A 21,602-nucleotide genomic window follows, 5' to 3' on the forward strand; every position below is an offset into this window, starting at 1 on the left:
GGGAGCCGCGGGAAGAGGCGGGTGGCGCCCTGCGCCTGGCACCCAGCCCTGCCGTGGGCCCGTTCTGTCCCTCGGCACTGTGAGGCACTCGGATCAAATGTGAAGATGTCACAAAAGACCAAGACGACGGCATCCAAACGCGGTTGCGAACTTCAAAAAGACGGCACTGGGCTGGAACCACGAGCGGGACCCGTGAGAAGCAACTGGATGGGATGCGTCCGAGGCCTTTGATGTAAGTTCAACAAGTCAGGAACACGAACACAGGCCTGCGAAGTACTGGAATGACAGCCGTTCCCTTCCACAAACCCCGAGCACGTCAGCCGATCGCAGCAAGGACAAGCTGTCAGAGGGACAGGGCTGCAAAACAAGCGAAGGCAATCCTTGCTTCTAGCTACAGCAGCACAACACGCAGACCCCCGGGGAGACACAGACCCCTGGACTCCATCAGCTCAGACGTCTGGACCAGCGACTGCCTTGCCAGTAGACAGCGTTCGCAGGCACCTGCCACTCAAGGGAGCAGGCAGCAGAGTTGCAGACGACCTGCAGGCGCAGACGGCCTGGGGGTGCCGGCTCCTCTGGGAGAAGCCTCAGCAAGCAAGCGTGTTCAGCCCGCGCCAGCTGGAGGAGATCCGTGCAGAGAGCGGTTTTCAAACGTTCCCAGGGATTTCACATCGGATTTTGCTCCAGAGGGGGAACAAAGTGAGGGCCCGTGACAAGGAGATGCCCGGCGGTAAATGCGGCTCTGGCAGACACAGGGAAGTGTGTTACAACCCAGGGCGCTGGCAGAGGGAGTCTTCACCACCATGCACCCAGGCAGAAGTGAATTTCTCAGTGGGCGGCTGCGTGATGCTCCGGCTCTTGTTTCGACAGCACCAAGGGGGCTTCCGGCCCATCGGCGTTGTCCTGGCAACGCACAGAGCTTTGTGCCGGGCGACCCCGGCCACAGCATTCAAAGCTGAAGCTGACAAAGGGTGGTGACCCCATGGGAGGGAACTCTGCCTCCCTGCAGATGCTGGGGGAGAAGAGAAAATGGGCAGCAGCCCACGGCTTCACCAGAGGAGGGAGCCCGGCGTGGAAACCATCGTCGAAAGCAGGGCCGACCTCGACTTCTCTGGACTGCCTTTTCGATTTGCACCAAACACCACTTCAGACGCTAGGGAGGGAACGGCTCTTTCAACACAGCTGCGTACAACGCGACGCGGCCTGGCAGCTGTCAGTCCTGAACCCGACAGGACCTGAGGTTCTCTGCTGGAAACAGCGCTCGGAGAGTTCTCTACGGCAGGGAGGTGGGTGTTGCAGCCCCTAGGAGGAACTCTGGTCATCCTGGCCCCTCTGCAGCTCCCTCACACAAGGACAAGGCTACACCTGGCCATGGGCAGCGTGTTGTTTTCAAAAGCCCGGGCAGAGAGAGGCCAACAAAGCAGGAGCGGGGGACGTGCCCGCTGTCTTCCCACGGCCCAGGATGACCAAGCTCCCGCAGAGTGACAGCGCGATCATGGGCCTACACCGGCTTCTGCTTCCAGACTGTGCAAATCCACCCACAGGCCGCCCAGCCTGCTGGCAGATTCAATGGGACACACCCCATGTTCATTTTAGGGGAACGGGGGTGATGTTCAGTTGCCATACCAGGTCACTTAATCTACTCCCAGGGTTATCTAGAGCCAATGGCATGTTCTAAAAAAATAATACACCAACCTGTGTTTCCTCTTCTGCTCGCATATCCACCTGTATTCCTGCGAATGCTGACGAGTGACTCATCCCCCTGCTGGCATGGTCACAGTCAGCACAGAACAACCGGCCGGGCAGTTCCCTCTCAGCCGCCCTCTCAGGGGATCCTTGGGAAAGCAGAGTGGGCAGCCGAGGTGCTGAGCTGGCCGTGTGGGACGGGATGGAGGGGTGCTTCAAGGGGGACGAGCCCAGGAAATTAACTGTGGCACGCACATCCGCCTGGAATGCACAGGGCCCTCTGGAAGTGCACGGGAAATGCAATGAACTTTATTTTTGGTGCAAAACAAACTTTTGCCAACTGTGCACTCTGCATGTACCCTAGCCCTGCTGTCTAGTTCAGAGACACCAGGATGACCTTTACAAAGAATTCCGGAACAACCTCAGCTGTCACACAGAACCCCTGAATAGACGCACATCTTCGCTTCCATTGCTCTATATACTGTAACATATCTATCTATCTATATATATATATAGATAGATACAGATACATAGTAACACACAGAGCGAGCAGGCTGCAGGGCCAGGCCTCCCGACACAGCCGTGCCACGCGCACCTCTCAGTTCCCACAGCTCCGAGCCCCGAGTATTTCCAGTAAGAGCTTTCAGGAGAGATCAGACATGAGACATTCGCGCTGGCACAGCTCAGGATTCCAGCAGAGAAGGGGCACCTGTGCCTCCAGCCAACGACAGCGCCTGTGGCTTACGCTCGTGATGGGCACCGTGGCAAAGGAGTATCAGACAAGGTCTGTAAACAGTTCATATGGATTTAAAAACCTATGTGTGGGGCCAGCGCCATGGCATGGTGGGTAAAGCCACCGTCTGCAGCAGTGGTATCGCATATGGGTACCGGTTTCAGTCCTGGCTGCTCCAGTTCCAATCCAGCTCCCTGCTAATGCACCTGACAGAGCAGCAGAAGATGGCCCAAGTGCTTGGGCCCCTGCACCCACCTGGGAGACCAGCAGAAGCCCCTGGCTCCTGGCTCTGGATTGGCCCAGCTCCTGCTTTTGCAGCCATCTGAAGAGTGAACCAGCGGATGGAAGACCTACTCTTTCTGTCTGTAACTCTGTCTTTCAAATAAATAAATAAATCTTTAAAAAATGTGTGTGTGTGTGTGTGTGTGTAAGATTAAGACAAGCTTCAGAACCCTCCCAGAGTCAGGACGCCTGCCTTCCGTGATAGCAAGCCTGGAGCCATCTTGCAGCCACACCCACACAGGAGCAGGACACCTCTTCTCCCAGGTATTGGTCTCTCCAGGTCACAGCGTCTTGAAACCAGAACGTTACCTGCTTGGGAGACATGTGTGCTGTGCCTTAAACTTGAGGAGGTGCTTCTGCCCCCTTTCCTGATTTGAGCTTAGGAGCCCCGAGGGGGGCAGGCCGTTCCCCCTGGGGAGCGCCCGGGGCACAGCGGCCACGGCTCACTGAGTGCCTCCTGCCCTGGGTGACTTCCGGGCTCCAGAAGTCTGGCCTCTGCCCTGTCAACCTGTCGGCCCATTCTCCAGATAAGAACGCTAAGGTTTAGAAACACGAGGAGCCCGTGATAACACTGCCAGACAACCAAAGACAAAATGCGAACATTTCCACTTTGTTCCCCACAGGGGCAGGCGTCTGGCACAGTGGGTAAAGATGCCGCCCGCGTCCCATCTCTGAGTTCAAGTCCCAGCTCTGCTGCTGGTCGCACACACCTGGGAGGCAGCGGTGACGGCTCAAGCTCACGGATCCCTGCCGTCCCTGTAAGAGACGCGGAGCGAATTCTCAGCTCCTGGCTTCGGCCCAGCCCAGCCCTGGCTGTTGTGAGCATGTGGGGAACAACCCAAGAGACGGACAGTCTGTCTATCTCTGTCTCCGTCTCTCTGCCTCTCAACTAACTAATGAGGTTAAAACAGACACGCACATCCTGCTCCCGTATGTATCATAAAATGCTTGCTCGAAGCAGATGCGGTTTTTGACAAGTCACTGGGTTTTCCTGGGCCCCAGTGTTATCATCTGTGAACGAGCAATGCCGACAATTCCAACAATTCCTCCGCGGTTACTGAGGCAGCAAACCCAGCACCTGCGAGAGGTGGAGCGTCTCGAGACGGCGCGTGCACGGGATCGCCTCCGGCTTATTTATTGGAGGCAGGGGAAACCTGGCATCATCTGGGAACAGCTCCGGAGGACCAGCCGCTGCTGCCACACGCCCGGGTCTGCTGCTCACTCAGCACGCGGGCGCCAGGCACTGCCCCCGAGGTGAGACCCTCACTCACAGGCCTGCACTCGGGGCGGGAGAGGGGCTGGGTGGATGCGACACCTTGGGGAGAAGAGCAGGTGGGGTGATGGCTGCAGAGCTTGGTGCAGGTCACAGAAGACCCCCTGTGCGTGGCAGGAGCGAGCAGTGACCCCTGCACAGGCCCTGGGGCCGAGGCAGATCTCACAGCAGTGGCAAGAACCCCAAGGCAGCATGGGCGGGGTTGTGACTGTGCCGGGGTGACCTGCAGAGAACCCAGGTGGTGGTGGGGGCGTGGCTCCCGCTCCACACCTGCGCAAGAGCCAGTGGCACCATCTACCTGCTGCCGTCCCCAGGCCCTGCTGGTTTGGTTGTCCTGTCTCTGCCTCGGTATGGAAACCACCCAGCCTAGAAGGGCCCAAGGCTGGGGGGGGTGGGGGGGCGGAGCACATGCAAGACGCAAATGCTGCCTGGGCCAGGATGAACCGGTTAGGGACTCACGGTGGGATGCCACGCTCCAGGTGACACACAGGGAGCAAAGCCAGCCTCTACTCAGCCCACAGGGGCTCACGGTAAACATCAAAGCCGCCCGGTCCAGATCGGGGCGTCTTCTCTCCCAGCCTGAGCCCTCGGCTGTGGGATGGGACTCAGTAGCTGGTCCGGAGATGCATTCGCACTCACGCCGTCCCTCTGGAAGGCACTGTCATCGGGCAGAAGGGGCCGGCAGAGCCATGGAGTCGGCCGGCTCCCAGCATCCCCGACCCGTGCTTTGCCCGGGGACGTTTTCTCTTTGAACTCTGCTGCAAGCTGCCCTAATAGGAACCAGGCCTTTATCCCCCTCTTGTTTGCTTAACAGGCGTTAGCTATAAATTAGAGGCTCCCCAGAGAAGGGGTCACACGTGGGGCCTCGGGCTGCCTGGGCCAGCACAGGGGTCAGGCCGCCTCTTCCTTGGGCAGCCAGGCTGCTGGACCGGCAGGGTCAGCTGACCCCACGCTGCTTTTCTGCAAAGCGCAGTGCTTCTATCAATGGCACAGACTGCTTTGTCTTGTAGAAGCCCCGAGCTCATTCCTGAAACACAAAACAAACCAACTCCCTTCTTAGAGGAGCAGAGTGGGAGAATGACCTTCAGTGCCCGTTTCTTCTGGGCTGCTTTCGCTCTGACGGGCACTGCCTGCGGACAGCAGGGTCCCCAGAGATGCCCAGGGATGGTCAGTTCCAGGAGCTGCCAGCAGGGGGCGAGCTAGCGAGGACGCGGGAGAGCTGGCCCCTGCAGTCTGCATGGCAACACCCCCAACACCGGCACCTGGGACCACACCGCCACCAGCAAGCAGCCAACCACCGTTTGACTCATTTCTCATTTTTTAGGGCACCCAAGTTCACAGCTGTCACTCAAAGTCAAGATTCCCACAAAAGTCACCGAGCATAGACTGTTTAGAACTTGGTTCTAAACAAGTGACCGGGCCGGCGCCGCGGCTCACTAGGCTAATCCTCCGCCTGCGGCGCCGGCACACCGGGTTCTAGTCCCGGTCAGGGCGCCGGATTCTTTCCCAGTTGCCCTTCTTCCAGGCCAGCTCTCTGCTGTGGCCTGGGAGTGCAGTGGAGGAGGGCCAAGTGCTAGGGCCCTGCACCCCATGGGAGACCAGGAGAAGCACCTGGCTACTACCTTCGGATCAGCATGGTGCGCCGGCCGCAGCACGCCAGCTGTGGTGGCCATTGGAGGGTGAACCAACGGCAAAAAGGAAGACCTTTCTCTCTGTCTCTCTCTCTCACTATCCATTGTGCCTGTCAAAATAAATAAATAAATAAATAAATAAATAAATAAAAATAAACAAGTGACCGGGTCATGGCACCAGAGCTGCCTCCCTCCATGGTCCCCGAAGCCATGATATGGGTCTGACACACGTGGTGTCTGCTGAGGGGTCCTTTCTTGCCTTCTCCCAGAGGGGCGTTCTCCCAGTGGGGGGGAGCTCTCAGAGGGTGGGGGGGCTGGGGGAGGGTGTGAGGGGGGACTCCCAGTGGGGGAGTTCTGGGGGAGGGTGTGAGGGGGACTCCCAGTGGGTTGGGGGGGCTCCCAGTGGTGTGGGGGGGCTGGGGGAGGGTGTGAGGGGGGCTCCCAGTGGGGGGGAGCTCTCAGAGGGTGGGGGTGCTGGGGGAGGGTGTGAGGGGGACTCCCAGTGGGTGGGGGGGCTCCCAGTGGTGTGGGGGGGCTGGGGGAGGCAGTGAGCAGTCAGTGCCAGCACTCCTTCTTGGACGGGCACCAATCCTAACACGGGGCCCTGGGTTTGAGTCCAGTCCCCTTCTGACTTCACCTCCTGCTACCGTGCACCGTGGGAGGCGGCCAGCGATGCGTCCCAGGCTTGTGTCTCTGCCAGGCTGAGTCCCGGGCTCCTGGCATGGGCCTGGCTCAGCCCTGGCTACCGCAGGCATTTGAGAGGTGGAAGATCGCACTGCCTGTTTACCTTTCAAATAAGTTGGGGGAAAAAAAAAAAAACAATACAGACCAGGCTACCAAGTTATGGCTCAGGGGGCTGGGAGATACAGCAGGGAAAGACGGGACCAACCCTCTTTCCTGGGCTCACAGTGCTGTGGGTGCCCCCTCCCCCACACTGTCCCGGCACACAGGGGCAAGATGGAGGCTCAGGAACCTCGAGGCGGGTGGGTGGATATGAGACCTGTTGGTCGCGAGAGACTTCTAAACCAAGATGCCTAACTTTAACCAACCAGAAGACCAAAGGCCGCCTCGCCCGGTCCCCACACCTCTCTGCCCAGTGGCAGCTCACGGGGCAAGTTCAGCTCGGCAGGGAACAGAGCCACACCCTGGTCCTGGCCTGCAGACTCCGCTGTGACCAGTTTCCACCTGCGGCCCCGCCGTGCTGCACTGTTACCCCCATTCTGCAGATGAGAAAACTGAGGGACAGAGCAGAAGGAGCTTGTCTGTGGCAATGCAGAAGCTGGGCGCGGATGGGCATCTTCTCGGCCTAGACATAGGCTGGGCCCTGCTCCGTTCCACCCCTGCCCTCTGGGAGCTGGCACAGCCTCGGGTGACGATGAGGGCAAGAGAGAAGCCGCCAGCTGCAGCACCACTCTTGCCCCAGGGCTGACAGGTGTGTCCCCTTCTCCTGGGCGCAGCAATGCACCAGTCAGGGGGCCGTATGAGGCCACAGGAACACACACCCGACTCACCGCAGTGACCTTACCCAGGCACGAGGGAAGAACCGCGGGCTGGCTGTCCCTGGAGTCCCACATGCAGCTGACTGACAGGATCCAGACTAGAGCCAAAATTCACCCCCAGCACCAGGCCACTGTGCCACCATGGGCAAGCAGAGCCCAGCACCCACTGGACGCTGCGGTCAGCAGTTCACCACAGTCCCAGCCCGGGAACTTACGTGTTCACGTCCCCTACCTAACTCTCACATGAACCCTCCCCCTCTGGGGTCAGGACACAGAGTTCCGGGGGCAGGGTGTGTAGTCACTGGGGGCAGGATCGCTAGGAGCCCCAGGCACACACGCAGGTACGACTCAGCCTCTCTCCTGGTCTGCCCGGTGGCTGCTGTGTGCCAATAACAGAAGTCACAGGGACGCTGAAGCCTGCCCATGCCCAGCTCTCACCCCCTCTCCCTTCACCACCCCTGGAGGCACCTGTAGGTAACCTCTCACTGCCTTGCCTCAAGAACAAGTTGGTTTCCAGCAGGTGGGTCCCAGGCCAGGGTGTGAGCGCCATCTAGGAGCCACAGCTGTAACTGCAGCCGCCATGCATAAATCCCGCAGAACGCAGGAGGGGTTGCAGAGACCTGGCAGAGAAGTCCAGGGCCTCAAGACCATCCGCAGTGAGGCTGTGCTCTGACGGGGATGTGGGTACCCCGGGCTCTGACGGGGATGTGGGTGCCCCGGGCTCTGACGGGGATGTGGGTGCCCCGGGCTCTGACGGGGATGTGGGTACCCCGGGCTCTGACGGGGATGTGGGTACCCCGGGCTCTGACGGGGATGTGGGTGCCCCGGGCTCTGATGGGGATGTGGGTACCCCGGGCGCTCTGACGGGGATGTGGGTACCCCGGGCGCTCTGACGGGGATGTGGGTGCCCCGGGTGCTCTGATGGGGATGTGGGTGCCCCGGGCTCTGACGGGGATGTGGGTACCCCGGGCTCTGACGGGGATGTGGGTGCCCCGGGCTCTGATGGGGATGTGGGTACCCCGGGCGCTCTGACGGGGATGTGGGTGCCCCGGGCGCTCTGACGGGGATGTGGGTGCCCCGGGTGCTCTGACGGGGATGTGGGTGCCCCGGGCTCTGACGGGGATGTGGGTGCCCCGGGCTCTGATGGGGATGTGGGTGCCCCGGGTGCTCTGACGGGGATGTGGGTACCCCGGGCGCTCTGACGGGGATGTGGGTACCCCGGGCGCTCTGACGGGGATGTGGGTACCCCGGGCTCTGACGGGGATGTGGGTGCCCCGGGCTCTGATGGGGATGTGGGTGCCCCGGGTGCTCTGACGGGGATGTGGGTACCCCGGGCGCTCTGACGGGGATGTGGGTACCCCGGGCGCTCTGACGGGGATGTGGGTACCCCGGGCTCTGACGGGGATGTGGGTACCCGGGCGCTCTGACGGGGATGTGGGTACCCCGGGTGCTCTGATGGGGATGTGGGTACCCCGGGTGCTCTGACGGGGGTGTGGGTACCCCGGGTGCTCTGATGGGGATGTGGGTGCCCCGGGTGCTCTGACGGGGATGTGGGTGCCCCGGGCGCTCTGACGGGGATGTGGGTACCCCGGGCTCTGACGGGGGTGTGGGTACCCCGGGTGCTCTGACGGGGATGCTGGAGCCCGGGCGCTCTGACGGGGATGTGGGTACCCCGGGTGCTCTGACGGGGATGTGGGTACCCCGGGCTCTGACGGGGATGTGGGTGCCCAGGCGCTCTGACGGGGATGTGGGTGCCCCGGGCTCTGACGGGGAAGCTGGAGCCCGGGTGCTCTGACAGGACGCTGGAGCCTGGGCGCTCTGACAGGATGCGGGAGCCCCAGGCAGAAGCCTAGCCCTCTGTACCCCACGCCTGCCCCAGCACCCCCATCTCTGGAAACACAACTTCAGATGAACAGCAATGTACAGGGAACGAGCACAAGGCCCAGCCTCCCTGCAGCCCCTCCCAGCCTCTGGGAGTCTCCAGTCTGTCCAGATTGCGTTCCACAAATGGGAGATCGAGGCTCTGCCGCCCCGTGTCCAGCTGCCCGTTCCAGCTGAACTCTCTCATGGCTGAGTAATATTCCAGGTGTGCCGATGGACAGCTGGGTTGACGCCGGATCCTGGCTGCAATGAACGGAGGTGAGATGGACAATGGGGGCACACGTGGCTCTCTCACAGGCTGAGCGCATTCCAATGTGGGAGAAGTCAAGGGCACACCTCCAGCTGCCCCATGTAATCCTCTCAGCCCTGTCAATCAGACTATGTAGCCACTCCCCTTTTGGGAGCAGATAAGAAGCTTGGTGAAGGGAGGGCACCTTTGCTTGCTCACTTGCGCTCTCTCTCTCTCCCCTCGCAGACCAGGGAAGGACGGTACAGAGGTCCGTCTTTCCCCTTCCTGGCCACTCTCCCTGAAGAAAGCTCATGTTCCTGTGGCTTCCCCTCACTTTCTAAATAAACCTTATCACGCTGCATGTCCTATTTGTCCTGTACTTAGGATACTTCTCCAAGTCAAAGGCGAGAACCTGAACTCTATCCCAGCCACAGCAGTTCCTCTGGACAGGCACTGCGGAACCGGACAAAGGAGACGGCATCAAACTCAGAGCCTTCTGCACAGCCCAGGGAAGGGAGCTAAGAAGAAACGCAAAAGGCCAACACACCTCTGAGAATGCAGGAGCCAGCAGGGACCACGATCAGTCACCTCTCAGGGACAGAAGAGCTGGCCCCGGGAGAGCAGAGCTGGCACCTGCTGCCAGACTTCCACACAAACCATGTCTCGCGTGGCTCTCGTGGAGCCCTCCCAGTGGACTCAGCACCTGTGGCCCACAGCAGAGAAATCATGGCACCTGCTCACAGAGCCTGGCAGGTGCCCTTACGCCACGCCTGGATTGCAGGAGCCCGAGGAGCGCGGGTTTGAGCCGACCGTGAACGGCAGCTTCCTCCGCATCGCCATTGGTACCGCCCAGCGCTGTGGCTGCAGTCCACGTCCTCAAGCAGGGGTCACCTTCCCGGGCAACCTGCCCTCACCTTACTTCCACTCAACTTCCCTTTAGTGTGAGCCAGAGAGGGCATGCAATTCCAGTTCCCACCACTAGGTGTCACCATCGCCCAGTGCTGGCCCTCCTGAAGACAGCAAGAATATGAAATCTGGGCACTTGATGCCACGCTACACAACCAGTAAGACCAGTACTGAGTCTCACAGGTACTTGACACTGTGCTACACAAACTAAGTACTGTGTCTCATGGGTACCTGACACTGTGCTACACAACCTGTGAGACAAGTACTGAGTCTCACGGGTACCTGACACTGTGCTACACAACCTGTGAGACAAGTACTGAGTCTTACGGGTACCTGACACTGTGCTACACAAACACAAACTAAGTACTGAGTCTCATGGGTACCTGACACTGCTACACAACCAGTAAGACAAATAGTGAGTCTCACAGGTACTTCACACTGTGCTACACAACCAGTAAGACCAGTCTGAGTCTCACAGGTACTTCACACTGTGCTACACAACCTGTGAGACAAGTACTGAGTCTCACGGGTACCTGACACTGTGCTACACAACCAGGAAGACCAGTACTGAGTCTCACAGGTGCTTGACACAGTGCTACACAAACTAAGTACTGTGTCTCATGGGTATCTGACACTGTGCTACACAACCAGTAAGACAAGTACTGAGTCTCATGGGTACCTGACACTGTGCTACACAACCTGTGAGACAAGTACTGAGTCTCACAGGTACTTGACACTGTGCTATACAAACTAAGTACTGTGTCTCATGGGTACCTGACACTGTGCTACACAACCTGTGAGACAAGTACTAAGTCTCATGGGTACCTGACACTGTGCTACACAACCTGTGAGACAAGTACTGAGTCTCACGGGTACCTGACACTGTGTTATACAACCTGTGAGACAAGTACTGAGTCTCACGGGAACTTGACACTGTGCTACACAACCTGTGAGGCAAGTACTAAGTCTCATAGGTACTTGACACTGTGACACAATCTGTTAAGTACTAAGTCATGGTTACTTTATGCTGTGTTATACAATCTATAAAACCAGTACTGAGTCTCATGGGTACTTCATGCCATGCTGAGCAGTACTAAGTCTCATGGGTACCTGACACTGTTACATGATCTGTAAACCAAGTACTGAGTCTCACAGGTACTACATACTGTGTTATAGGACCTGTAAACCAAGTACTGAGTCTCACGCATACCTGATGCTGTGCTACAAGACTTCCACTTGCGAAGTATCAGAGGGTCTCCTGCCTCCCCCCAGGGGTCCCGGGTCGGTGCAAGGGAGAGATGCAGGAGCACAGTGGGTGTGCCAGCCCTGGGCTGGATCCTCACTACGTGCTTGAAGCCCCACTGTGTGCCCCAAGTATTCAGGTCAGGCTGCCGGGAGCTGGCGCCACCTGCTGGTGGCTGTCACTGCCCTGCAGGAGACAGAGGCACCCTGAGCTGCACCGGGGGTGGTTGGGGGGGCAGTCTGCTCTCCGGAGTCACAACCTCTTTACCTGGCGATGAAACCACGGAGGGCCCTCGCCCCTTGGGCTGAGAGTGACCAAGAAGGCGACCTCTGCCCGTGGTACCTGTGGGGGTCGGTTAGGAAGGTGGTCCAGACATCACGGGGAATTGTGGAAACACCCGGGCCAAGTTTGGTTCATCAGGAGACAGGCTGATGAGCGTCTAGAAACCCGATGTGGTTCGCGTGAAACGAAAGGAAGCCGCAGTGCCGGGGACGGCACCTGCAGGCCTGGGTTGGCACAGGGGGCGGCGGCATCGTTTCGCTTTTCCCATCAAATCCTCCCATGCTGAGTCTGGGACGAAACCCTCTCACTATTAAGACTTCAATGCCGGGGGCCGGTGCAGTGGCACAGAGGGTAAGGCCGCAGCCTGCAGTGCCAACAGCCCACATGGGCGCTGGTCCAGGTCCAGCTGTTCCTCTTCCAAACCAGCTCCCTGCTAGGGTGCCCGGGGAAGCAGCAGAGGATGGCCCCAGCGCTTGCTTCCCTGCACCCACGCAGGAGGGAGGCTGCTGTCACTGCTGTCTCGGGGTGTGCGTCCCCGGGGGGTACGACAGAGTGGAGCAGCACTCGGTGTACACGCTCAGCTGTGCTCCAGACACCACTGGAAGCCCCCTGAGGAAAGGCGAAATCAGATCCAGGCCTTGCAGGCTGGCATGGCACAGCGGGTTAGGCCACCACCTGGGATGCCGGCTTCCCATATCAGAGTGCTGGCGCAAGTTCTGGTTCAAGTTCCGGGAAAAGCAAGTACCTGCCGCCCACGTGGGAAACCCAGATGAGGTTCCAGGCTGCTGGCTTCAGCCTGGCCCAGCCCTGGCTGCTGCCACCATCTGGGAGTGAACCAGAGGGTGGAAGACTGGACCTCCCTCCCTCCCTCCCTCCCTCCCTCCCTCCCTTTCTCCCTCCCTCCCTCCCTCTCTCTCTCTCTGTCACTCCGCCTCTCAAATAAACCAAAATAAATCTTATAAAACCCACGCCTCATCAGACACACTGGGGTACACTCCGAGTGGAGGAAGGGAAACAAGTAAAAACATCAACACAGAACCGGCAGGACTGACCGGAGTCAGAATTCTTTCACGACTCCGAATCGGAGAAGGCATTTCCACCAAGCAAAATCCAGCATTGACAAAGGGAAAACCGCCAAGCTGACCGTGTCCACAGTTTTAAACATCAGCAAAAGTGAACAAAATCCCCAGGAACACAGGCGGAAGTCCCAAGTCTTCCTGACCCCAGAAAACTAAACCAACAAACAAAACCCGAATCCTGCACCTTTATCCTGAGCGATCTCGCGAGGTAGGAACATGCGGGATCTGCGAGGACCAGGATGCACCCGCACAAGTGCCCCGGTCCACCCTGTGAAGACCACGAATCACCCAGTACGGAAGGAGGGGAGACGGACCCCGCTCCCTCTGGCCCCCACCTCCACAGGGCCTGCCCTGGGGAATCTGCCCTCCACCTGCCCCTCCCCGCTCCTGGGTCCGGGGCACAGGGAGCTGCAGCCACTGGGCAGACACAGGCTCTGGGTAGAGTGGCCAGGCCTGCCCTGCTTGGGCCTGGGGCTCACAAGCTCCTCCTGGCTACCCTTCTGGGGGCTTCTATCACGTCCTTACTTAGTGCCTGTCGCCGCTCAGGGACCTCTGCGGCAGGGCTGGCTGTTCCGTGTCGGGCAGACACACACCCCTGGGAGAGGCGGCTCTGCGGGGCCCCCAGCCGGGCAGCAGAGTCATCAGCTAATCTTCAGGGAAGGACACGTGACCCTCAGAAAGCTGCAAAGTAAGCCCAACTCCACTGCTGGGGAACAGATCCATGCAGAGGGCGGGATCCATGCAGAGGGCGGGCCAATGGGTGCAGCGGAGCACCAGGGACCAGGGAGTAAGCGCAGGGGCCCGGCCACGTGGTCCCTGTGACACGGGGCCCTGTGGAGCCCTCACACCCTGCACATGCCAACCTCAGCCTCTGGGCAGCATTATCTGCAAACGCCTGGCCCTGCGGTGTGGATGACGTGTGTCAGTCAGGCATCGGGACCTGTGTCCTGCAGCAGGGTCGTCTGCCCTTCATGCCACAGCCCTGCAACTCTGTGTGAGGGGCCAGCGCTGTGGCTTAGTGGGTGAGGCGCCTGCTATGGGCACCGGTTCTAGTCCTGGCTGCTCCACTTCCAATCCAGCTCCCTGTTGGTGCACTTGGGAAAGCAGTGGTGGATGGCCCAGGTGCTTGGACCCCTGCACCCACGGGGGAGACCCGGAAGAAGCTTCTGGCTCCTGGCTTTGGATGGGCTCAGCTCCTGTCACTGGGGCTGTTTGGGGAGTGAACCAAAGAATAGAGGATCTTTTTTTCCCTCTGTGGCTTTTCCTTTCAAATAAATAAATCAATTAAAATAAAGAAACATTGTGTGTGACACTAAGAAACACGCCTCCCTGGGAACCAGCCCACATCCCCTTTTCCTTCTGCAGCTCCTGCCCCGCGTGTGCATTCTGGATCGTTTGCTCACTGTCTCCTAATCGAAACGCCCCTCAAAGCCGTGCTACTCAACGTGTGATGTGGGGACCAGCAGCGTCAGGTCAGCAGCACAGACTCTCAGGCACCCCCAGACCCGAGTTGGCATCCCCTGGCCTCACGGCACAGCAAGAGCCCTGGCGAGACAGACAACGTGACTCTCACAAATCCACAGTCAACGCCCCATCGACAAACGAACGCAAACCACATGCAAGGACACCTTTGCACGGCGAGCCCCGGGGCGCAGAATACCTGCACGGGCAGCAGAGCCCCAACAGATGCTGCACGCACCCCAAGGGGGCCCTGGCTGGCGGGGCGAGGCATGAGTCTCCGGCTCCCAGGCTCTCAGATTTGCAGGCTCATGGAGAGTGCTAGCGACCTCCGCAGTCACAGACCACAAGGCACTGCACCGGGCAGCGGGCTTCAGGGCTGTGTTTTCAACCCTTGCACTGGCTCACGTGCCTGCGGCACGCACCTGCACTGGGGAAATGAGACCGTGGGCTCTGGCCGCTCAGGGCCGTCCTCCCTTGCTAACTGTCCCTGGAAACCTGACCGTGTCCCTCCTGCTCTGGCGGGTGCTCCGTGTCCTGCTGGGGACCTCCTCCTTCAGAACGGCGGGGGAAGGGGCGCTCACACGCCCAGGCGCCCGGCCACTCTCAGGCAGTACAGCTTGGAAGCCGACCGTGACAGAACCCAGCCGGGCTCCCCGCCCACACGGCGTCCCAAGGCAAACAGGCAGGCACCCCGACACAAATGAGCGAGGCTGTGGGGTGCACCATCCCATCTGAACTGCTGGGTTCTGTTTGTTTGATTTTTTGTTTTTTAACTGAATGGTGATTTTCTGCCCAGGTTGAGCATCCCAGGGGCTGCAGAGCCCAGACGGGGAGGTCCCCGCATAGGCCACGGAGGCTGAAGCCACAGAGTCGCTCCCCATGGGAAGCGCAACCTTGGTGTAAATGGCACCGAGCTGTGTTCCTCTGGCTAAGATGCTCCACACCCTTCAGTGCCCCTCATCCCGCCCCTCGAGACTCAGCCAGCAGGGCCCTGTCCACTAACCCTCACCTTGTAGGAAAGGACGAGCCCCACGCCCACCCTTGGGAAGTCAACACAGACCACCTAAGAGCCGCAGGGCCGGAGCAGGATGTGGTGATATGCAAGGCAGGAGAGGCTCCCACCTAGGACAGCAGAGCCAACATCGCAGCCCAGACCCCCAGAGTCCTCCTGGGCCCAGCCCGGGCTCCCACCTAGGACAGCAGAGGCTGCATCACAGCCCAGACTCCCAGAGTCCACCTGGGCCCAGCCCGGGCTCCTACCTAGGACAGCAGAGCCAGCATCGCAGCCCAGACCCCCAGAGTCCACCTGGGCCCAGCCCGGGCTCCTACCTAGGACAGTAGAGCCTGCATCACAGCCCAGACCCCCAGAGTCCACCTGGGCCCAGCCCGGGCTCCTACCTAGGACAGTAGAGCCTGCATCACAGCCCAGACCCCCAGAGTCCACCTGGGCCCAGCCCGGGCTCCTACCAGGGACAGCAGAGCCAACATCACAGCCCAGACCCCCAGAGTCCACCTGGGCCCAGCCCAGGCTCCTACCTAGGATGACAGAGCCAACATCACAGCCCAGACTCCCAGAGTCCACCTGGGCCCAGCCTGGGCTCCTACCTAGGACAGCAGAGCCAGTAAGTAACACAGCCCAGACTCCCAGAGTCCTCCTGGGCCCAGCCCGGGCTCCTACCTAGGACAGCAGAGCCAGTAAGTAACACAGCCCAGACTCCCAGAGTCCACTGGGCCCAGCCTGGGCTCCTACCTAGGACAGCAGAGCCAGTAACACAGCCCAGACTCCCAGAGTCCACCTGGCCCAGCATAGAGCAGAGCCAGCATCACAGCCCAGACCCCCAGAGTCCACCTGGGCCCAGCCCGGGCTCCTACCTAGGACAGCAGAGGCTGCATCACAGCCCAGACTCCCAGAGTCCTCCTGGGCCCAGCCCGGGCTCCCACCTAGGACAGCAGAGGCTGCATCACAGCCCAGACCCCCAGAGTCCACCTGGGCCCAGCCCGGGCTCCTACCTAGGACAGCAGAGCCAGCATCACAGCCCAGACCCCCAGAGTCCACCTGGGCCCAGCCCGGGCTCCTACCTAGGACAGCAGAGCCAGTAACACAGCCCAGACCCCCAGAGTCCACCTGGGCCCAGCCTGGGCGCCTACCTTGCACTGCCCAGACACGCAGATGGCCGTGCCGTGCTGGTCACAGGGGGTGCCATCGATGACCTTCTCGGCTTGCCGGACGTAGAAGCGGTAGCCGATGGCCTGGCAGTTGAGCTCACACTTGCGGTCGCCCTTTGCTGCGGGGAGAAGAAACGGCCGTGAGGTCTGAGTGACACCCAGCCCCTATTTTTCAGACACAGTTCATGCAATGCAACAGGAACCACTCCAGCCGGCGTGCAGACGTGGTGAGCCACTGAACTCACACGGCTGCAGCCTGCTCAACGCCCCCCTCTGCTCCCGCCTGCCTTCTGCCTCTCTGGATCGGCCCGTTCTGGACAGCTCATGGCCAAACACCTCTTGGAAGTGGCTCTCCGTACTGGTGAGGGGCTGGGGGGAGTGGGGGCTGCATCCTCACCCCCTGTCACACAGAGAACTTCATGGGAGGACCCAGGGAGACCACCCCACCCCTGCTTTTTTAAGATTTATTTATTTGAGGGCCAGTGCTGTGGCTCACTTGGTTAATCCTCCACCTGCGGTGCCGGCATCCCGTATGGGCACCGATTCTAGTCCCGGTTGCTCCTCTTCCAGTCCAGCTCTCTGCTGTGGCCTGGGAGGGCAGTGGAGGATGGCCCAAGTGCTTGGGCCCCTGCACCCTCATGGGAGACCAGGAGGAAGCACCTGGCTCCTGGCTTCAGATCAGCGCAGCGTGCCAGCTGTAGCAGCCATTTGGGGGGTGAACCAACGGAAGGAAGACCTTTCTCTCTGTCTCTCTCTCACTATCTAACTCTACCTGTCAAATAAAAAAAAAAGAATTTATGGTTCCAAAAAAAAAAAAAAGATTTATTTACATGAAAGGCAGAGTTAGAGAGAGAGAGACAGGGAGATCTTCCACCTGCTGGCTCACTCCCCAAATACCCAGAGATGGGCCAGGCTGAACCAGGAGCCTAGAACTCCGCCTGGGTCTCCCACATGGGTGGCAGGAGCCCAGGCCCTTGGCCCATCATCCGCTGCTTTCCCAGGTGCATTGGCTGGGAGCTGGAGGAAGCAGAACAGACAAGACTCAAACTGCTGCTCATACAGCATGCTGGCGTCCCAGGTGGCGGCTTAACCTGCTGAGCCTCAATGCTGGCCCCATTCTGTGGTTTTCAGAGACACAGAAACCCATGTCCTATCACCAACATGCTCTTTGAAATGACCGCTGCTTCCTGCAATAATTCGTCTATTATGAGACAGTTAAGTGGCTTTTCCCACCACTTTAGGCACGACACAGCTTTCAAGAGCCTCGCCTATCTTTATGGTCTCTCTTCCCACCGTCCACGCCCAACTCCCACAGGTGCTTCCTCTGTGCAGCCCACCTGCCCTTCCCTCAGTTGGCTGGCCCTCAATTCTCTGCTTCTGTCACAAGGTCACCTTCGGAGGGTCCCAATCCCACCGCCCACCCTCTCTTGCAGCATTCACCTGCTCACTTACTTGCCTGCACAGAGCCAGGCGCACGGCAACTGCCCAATAAACCCAAGAGGGCACGACGGAAGGGAGACAAGTGAACACACGACGGAAGGGAGACAGTGAGCACTGGCCTCTTTCTGGCCTTCTTCCTCCTCCCCTCCCCCTGCTGGGCCCATTCCCCTGCCTCCGTCTTCCTCTGGGTTTCATCACTTTAGGCAGAGCTGGCACGAATGCTAAGTTAATCGCAGCTTCAGAGCAGCATAGCCACCTCCGAAGTAAGGCAGAGCCATTTTCAAGCAAGATGCACTGCATTGCCACGCCCAAAGGGAAAGGCGAGCCAAGTGCATACTGATTTGTTTGTTCTTTAACTGGTTTTGGACACGAGAGCAATGTCTGCTCAGCAGAGACCAACGCCGGGGCCCGTCTCTGTCTAAGACACAGATCACTGGACCACACGGCACGTCCCACTTTCCCGGGTGTGGCTGCCGGCCGGCCTGCCTGTCACAGCAATGCACTTCCTGTGGCTCCTAAGCCACTACGAAGGGCTACCAGGAAACAGCGAGGATCCTAGGCAATGGTGACCCCTCCCCTGTGCTCTGGGCTCTGACTCAGCACTCAGGGGTCCTGGCCACCCCACAGAAGAGGTGACTGTGGATGAAAATGAAACAGCAACAGGACGGAAGCCTCCCTGGAGATCACCCCCCACCAAGTCAGTTTCCAGGCTTCACAGTCCCAGCAGGACAGAAGTGACCGGGGCAGGCTCTAGCCTACTGATGGCTTCTCACTGCACCTGCCAAGGCCCCAACCCCTCTGTTCCCAGCTCCGGGCTCTCTGAAGGGCTCCAGGCGCTCGGCAGGTGTGAGGCAGCTATGGAAGACAAGTGTCCGTGGCAGACACCTCCCAGGACCCCCAGGGCCTGGCTCTCTCCATGGACCCCTGCCTCCAGTGGGGTGGGGGTGGAGCGCTGTCTTTGTCACAGTGCGGGCACCCTGAGAGGGTGCAGGGGAGGAGGCCAGACACCAGGCTGCTCCGCAGTCTCCCGTGGGCTGCACGTGAACAGCCCGAGGGTGGTCCTGAGCTCCTTCTCGGTGGCCTTTGCACACCTGAGGACAGGTGAGGCTGCCCACTTGCAGGGACAGAGCCCCAGAGAATGCTACCCCTCCGGAACTCCCCAGCCTCGGTGCCAACGCAGTGGATGATGGGGAATGTGGGGGAAGGGAGCAAAGGGCTGAAGGGGGTGCACTGGGGGGCAGGGGGAGCATGATGGGGGGAGAGGGCATGGTGTAAGACAGCATGGAGGGGAGGGGCATGGGGGGCTTTCTCCACCTTTCTCTGCCCTGAGTCCCCCTGGTGGGTAGAGGGAGAGGGGGACGGACCCCTGCACGGGTGCTCAGGGAGGCCCCGGGCCCTCAGCACCTCCTGGGATTGCCATAAGCTCAGACCTCCTGAACAGGAGGAGCCACGGTGTGTCCCGTCTTCCAAGCAGCCCTGTTCTAGAGAAGGGGAGCCAGCACGGGCTAGGAGCGTGGGACTAACTCTTAGCGTGAACGCAGGTGCCGGGGCAGGTGTCGGGGCAGCCACGAAGATCCCACTCGGGACGTCCGCACCCCTGCTCAGAGCGCTGGGGTGGCGCCAGGCCTCCGTGCCCAATTCTAGCTTCTGGCTAATGCGCCCCACAGGCAGTGAGGGCCCCTGCCACCCACGCGGGAGGCCTGGCTGGAGCTCCTGGCTCCTGGCTTCCGCCCATTTGGGGAATGAACTAGCGGACGCCTGGTCTATCCTTCTTTTCTCTGCCTTTCAAATACATAAATTTTAAATACTGGATAAACAGTCAACTAAACCCAAAGCCAACAGCAAAACAAAAAGCAAGCTGGAAATAAGTAGAGAATAGACAGAGAACACAGAAAACCAATGAAACCACAAGTTGGTTATTTGAAAAGACCAACAAGACGGATGAACTGTCAAGGCCCGTTTGGGTACTTAGAACACCACGGGCAGATCGTGCACCTAAACATAGCCTGCTACGGGCTCACTGATCATCCAGTCCTGCCCCCGGCTGCCGTGCAGGGCTGGATAGAATGATTTCCAGGCCGTAATCAGCCGTCCGTCCCTCACCCCTGCTGGATCGACTGGTCATGAATACAAGAAAACAGACTCAAAGACCTGAAATCCAGGAATGAAGAGGGGGCATATGCTGAATTTTACAGAAATAAAAGACTTGTACCCAGCACAAGAAGGCCAGGAAAAACAAACAGGTCCAGAGTGAAAAAGACTTTTAAGACCTGCATTTGGGGCTGGCGCTGTGGTGTAGCGGGTAAAGCCACCGCCTGAAGCGCCAGCATCCCATATGGGTGCTGGTTCGAGTCCCGGCTGCTCCTCTTCCCATCCAGCTCCCTGCTGTGGCCTGGGAAAGCAGTGGAAGATGGCCTAAGTCCTGGGGCCTCTGCACCCACGTGGGAGTCCTGAAGGAAGCTCCTGGCTCCTGGCTTCAGATCAGAGTCGCTCCAGCAGGTGGAGCCAACTGAGGAGTGAACCAGCGGATGGAAGACCTCTCTCTCTGTCTCTCCTTCTCTCTCTGTGTAACTCTTTCAAATAAATAAATAAAACTAAAAAAAAAAAAGACCTGCATTTGCACATAAGCGCTTATATCTATAAAATCCAAATTTACGTTCCAAGAAATATGTGAAGTAATAAGGATATGAGATCAATAGGCAAAAATCCATTATATGTCCATTCACTATCAATAATCTAAAAATGAAATTAAAACAATTCCATTTATAATATAATCAAAAATAATGAAATACATACAAATAAATTTAACAACGGATTTCTACGTTGAAACTATAAAATGTGGTTTGAAAGAAATTCAGGAAGATTTAAACGAAAGGAAGGGATTCCATACTCATGCACTTGGATATTTGAGGTCAGGCTGGTAAACTCCCCAAATTGATATACACATTAGACATAATCCTAATGAAAATGCCAGACAGAAATTGCCAAGCTGAACTTAAAATTCATAGGGATATGCAAGGGACTAAGAGTGTCCCAAACAACTGTGAAAGAGAAAAACAAAATGAGGCGGCTCACTCCTCCTGATTTAAAACTGACTACAAAATCACAGCCTGTGTGGTGTTACATTAGGCTAGACACAGAGACCAGGGGAAAAGAACTGGAAGTACAGAAATAAATCCCTACCTTTATGACAAGACAATTTCATTACAGAAAGACTGATCTTGGGGCTGGCATTGTGGCCTATCAGGTAAACCTGCTGCACTTGACACCAGCATACCAAAGGGGCACTGGTCCGTGTCCTATTTTCTCCACATCCAAGTGAGCTCCCTGCTAATGACCTGGGCAAAGCAGTGGAGGATGGCCCAAGTGCCTGGGCCCCTGCCACCCATGTGAGGGACCCAGAAGAAGCCCCTGACCCCCAGCCCTGGCCATTGCAGCCACTTTGGAAATGAACCAGTGGGTAGAAGACCTCTCTCCCTCTCTCCCTGTAACTCTTTCAAATTAATAAATCTTTAAAAACAAAAAAAGAGCAGTCTGCAACAAGTTAACCTATGCAAACGAATGTCCCCTACCTCACGCCATAGACAAAATACCCCCACTCAGAATGGATCAGCCTAAATATAAGAACCAAGACCATGACATTCTTAGAACATGTCAGCACAAATCCTCATGATCTTAGGTTTGTAACAGTTTCTTAGATGCTAAGACATCAAAAGCATGAGAACAGAGAAACTGTATTTCACCACAGTACTCCGCTGAAGACAGCTCAGAATGGGGCAAGATTTTTGTACAAATATACACTAGATAAAGG

General features: G+C 58.4%; 1 protein-coding gene across 1 annotated transcript in view; it reads right to left on the minus strand.

Annotated features, from left to right (window-relative positions):
- The window catches only part of THSD4 (thrombospondin type 1 domain containing 4), a 394,254-nt gene that overhangs the window by 179,305 nt on the left and 193,347 nt on the right, over window positions 1-21,602 (minus strand). Inside the window, exon 7 of the mRNA XM_070054744.2 lies at window positions 16,334-16,470. Within this exon, the coding sequence (XP_069910845.2) occupies window positions 16,334-16,470 (137 nt within the window). The remainder of the gene's footprint in view (window positions 1-16,333; window positions 16,471-21,602) is intronic.

This window comes from Oryctolagus cuniculus, chromosome 12 (genome assembly GCF_051225735.1).
Source record: "Oryctolagus cuniculus isolate XC-2025 breed Fujian yellow rabbit chromosome 12, ASM5122573v1, whole genome shotgun sequence".
NCBI classification, from domain to species: Eukaryota; Metazoa; Chordata; class Mammalia; order Lagomorpha; family Leporidae; genus Oryctolagus; species Oryctolagus cuniculus.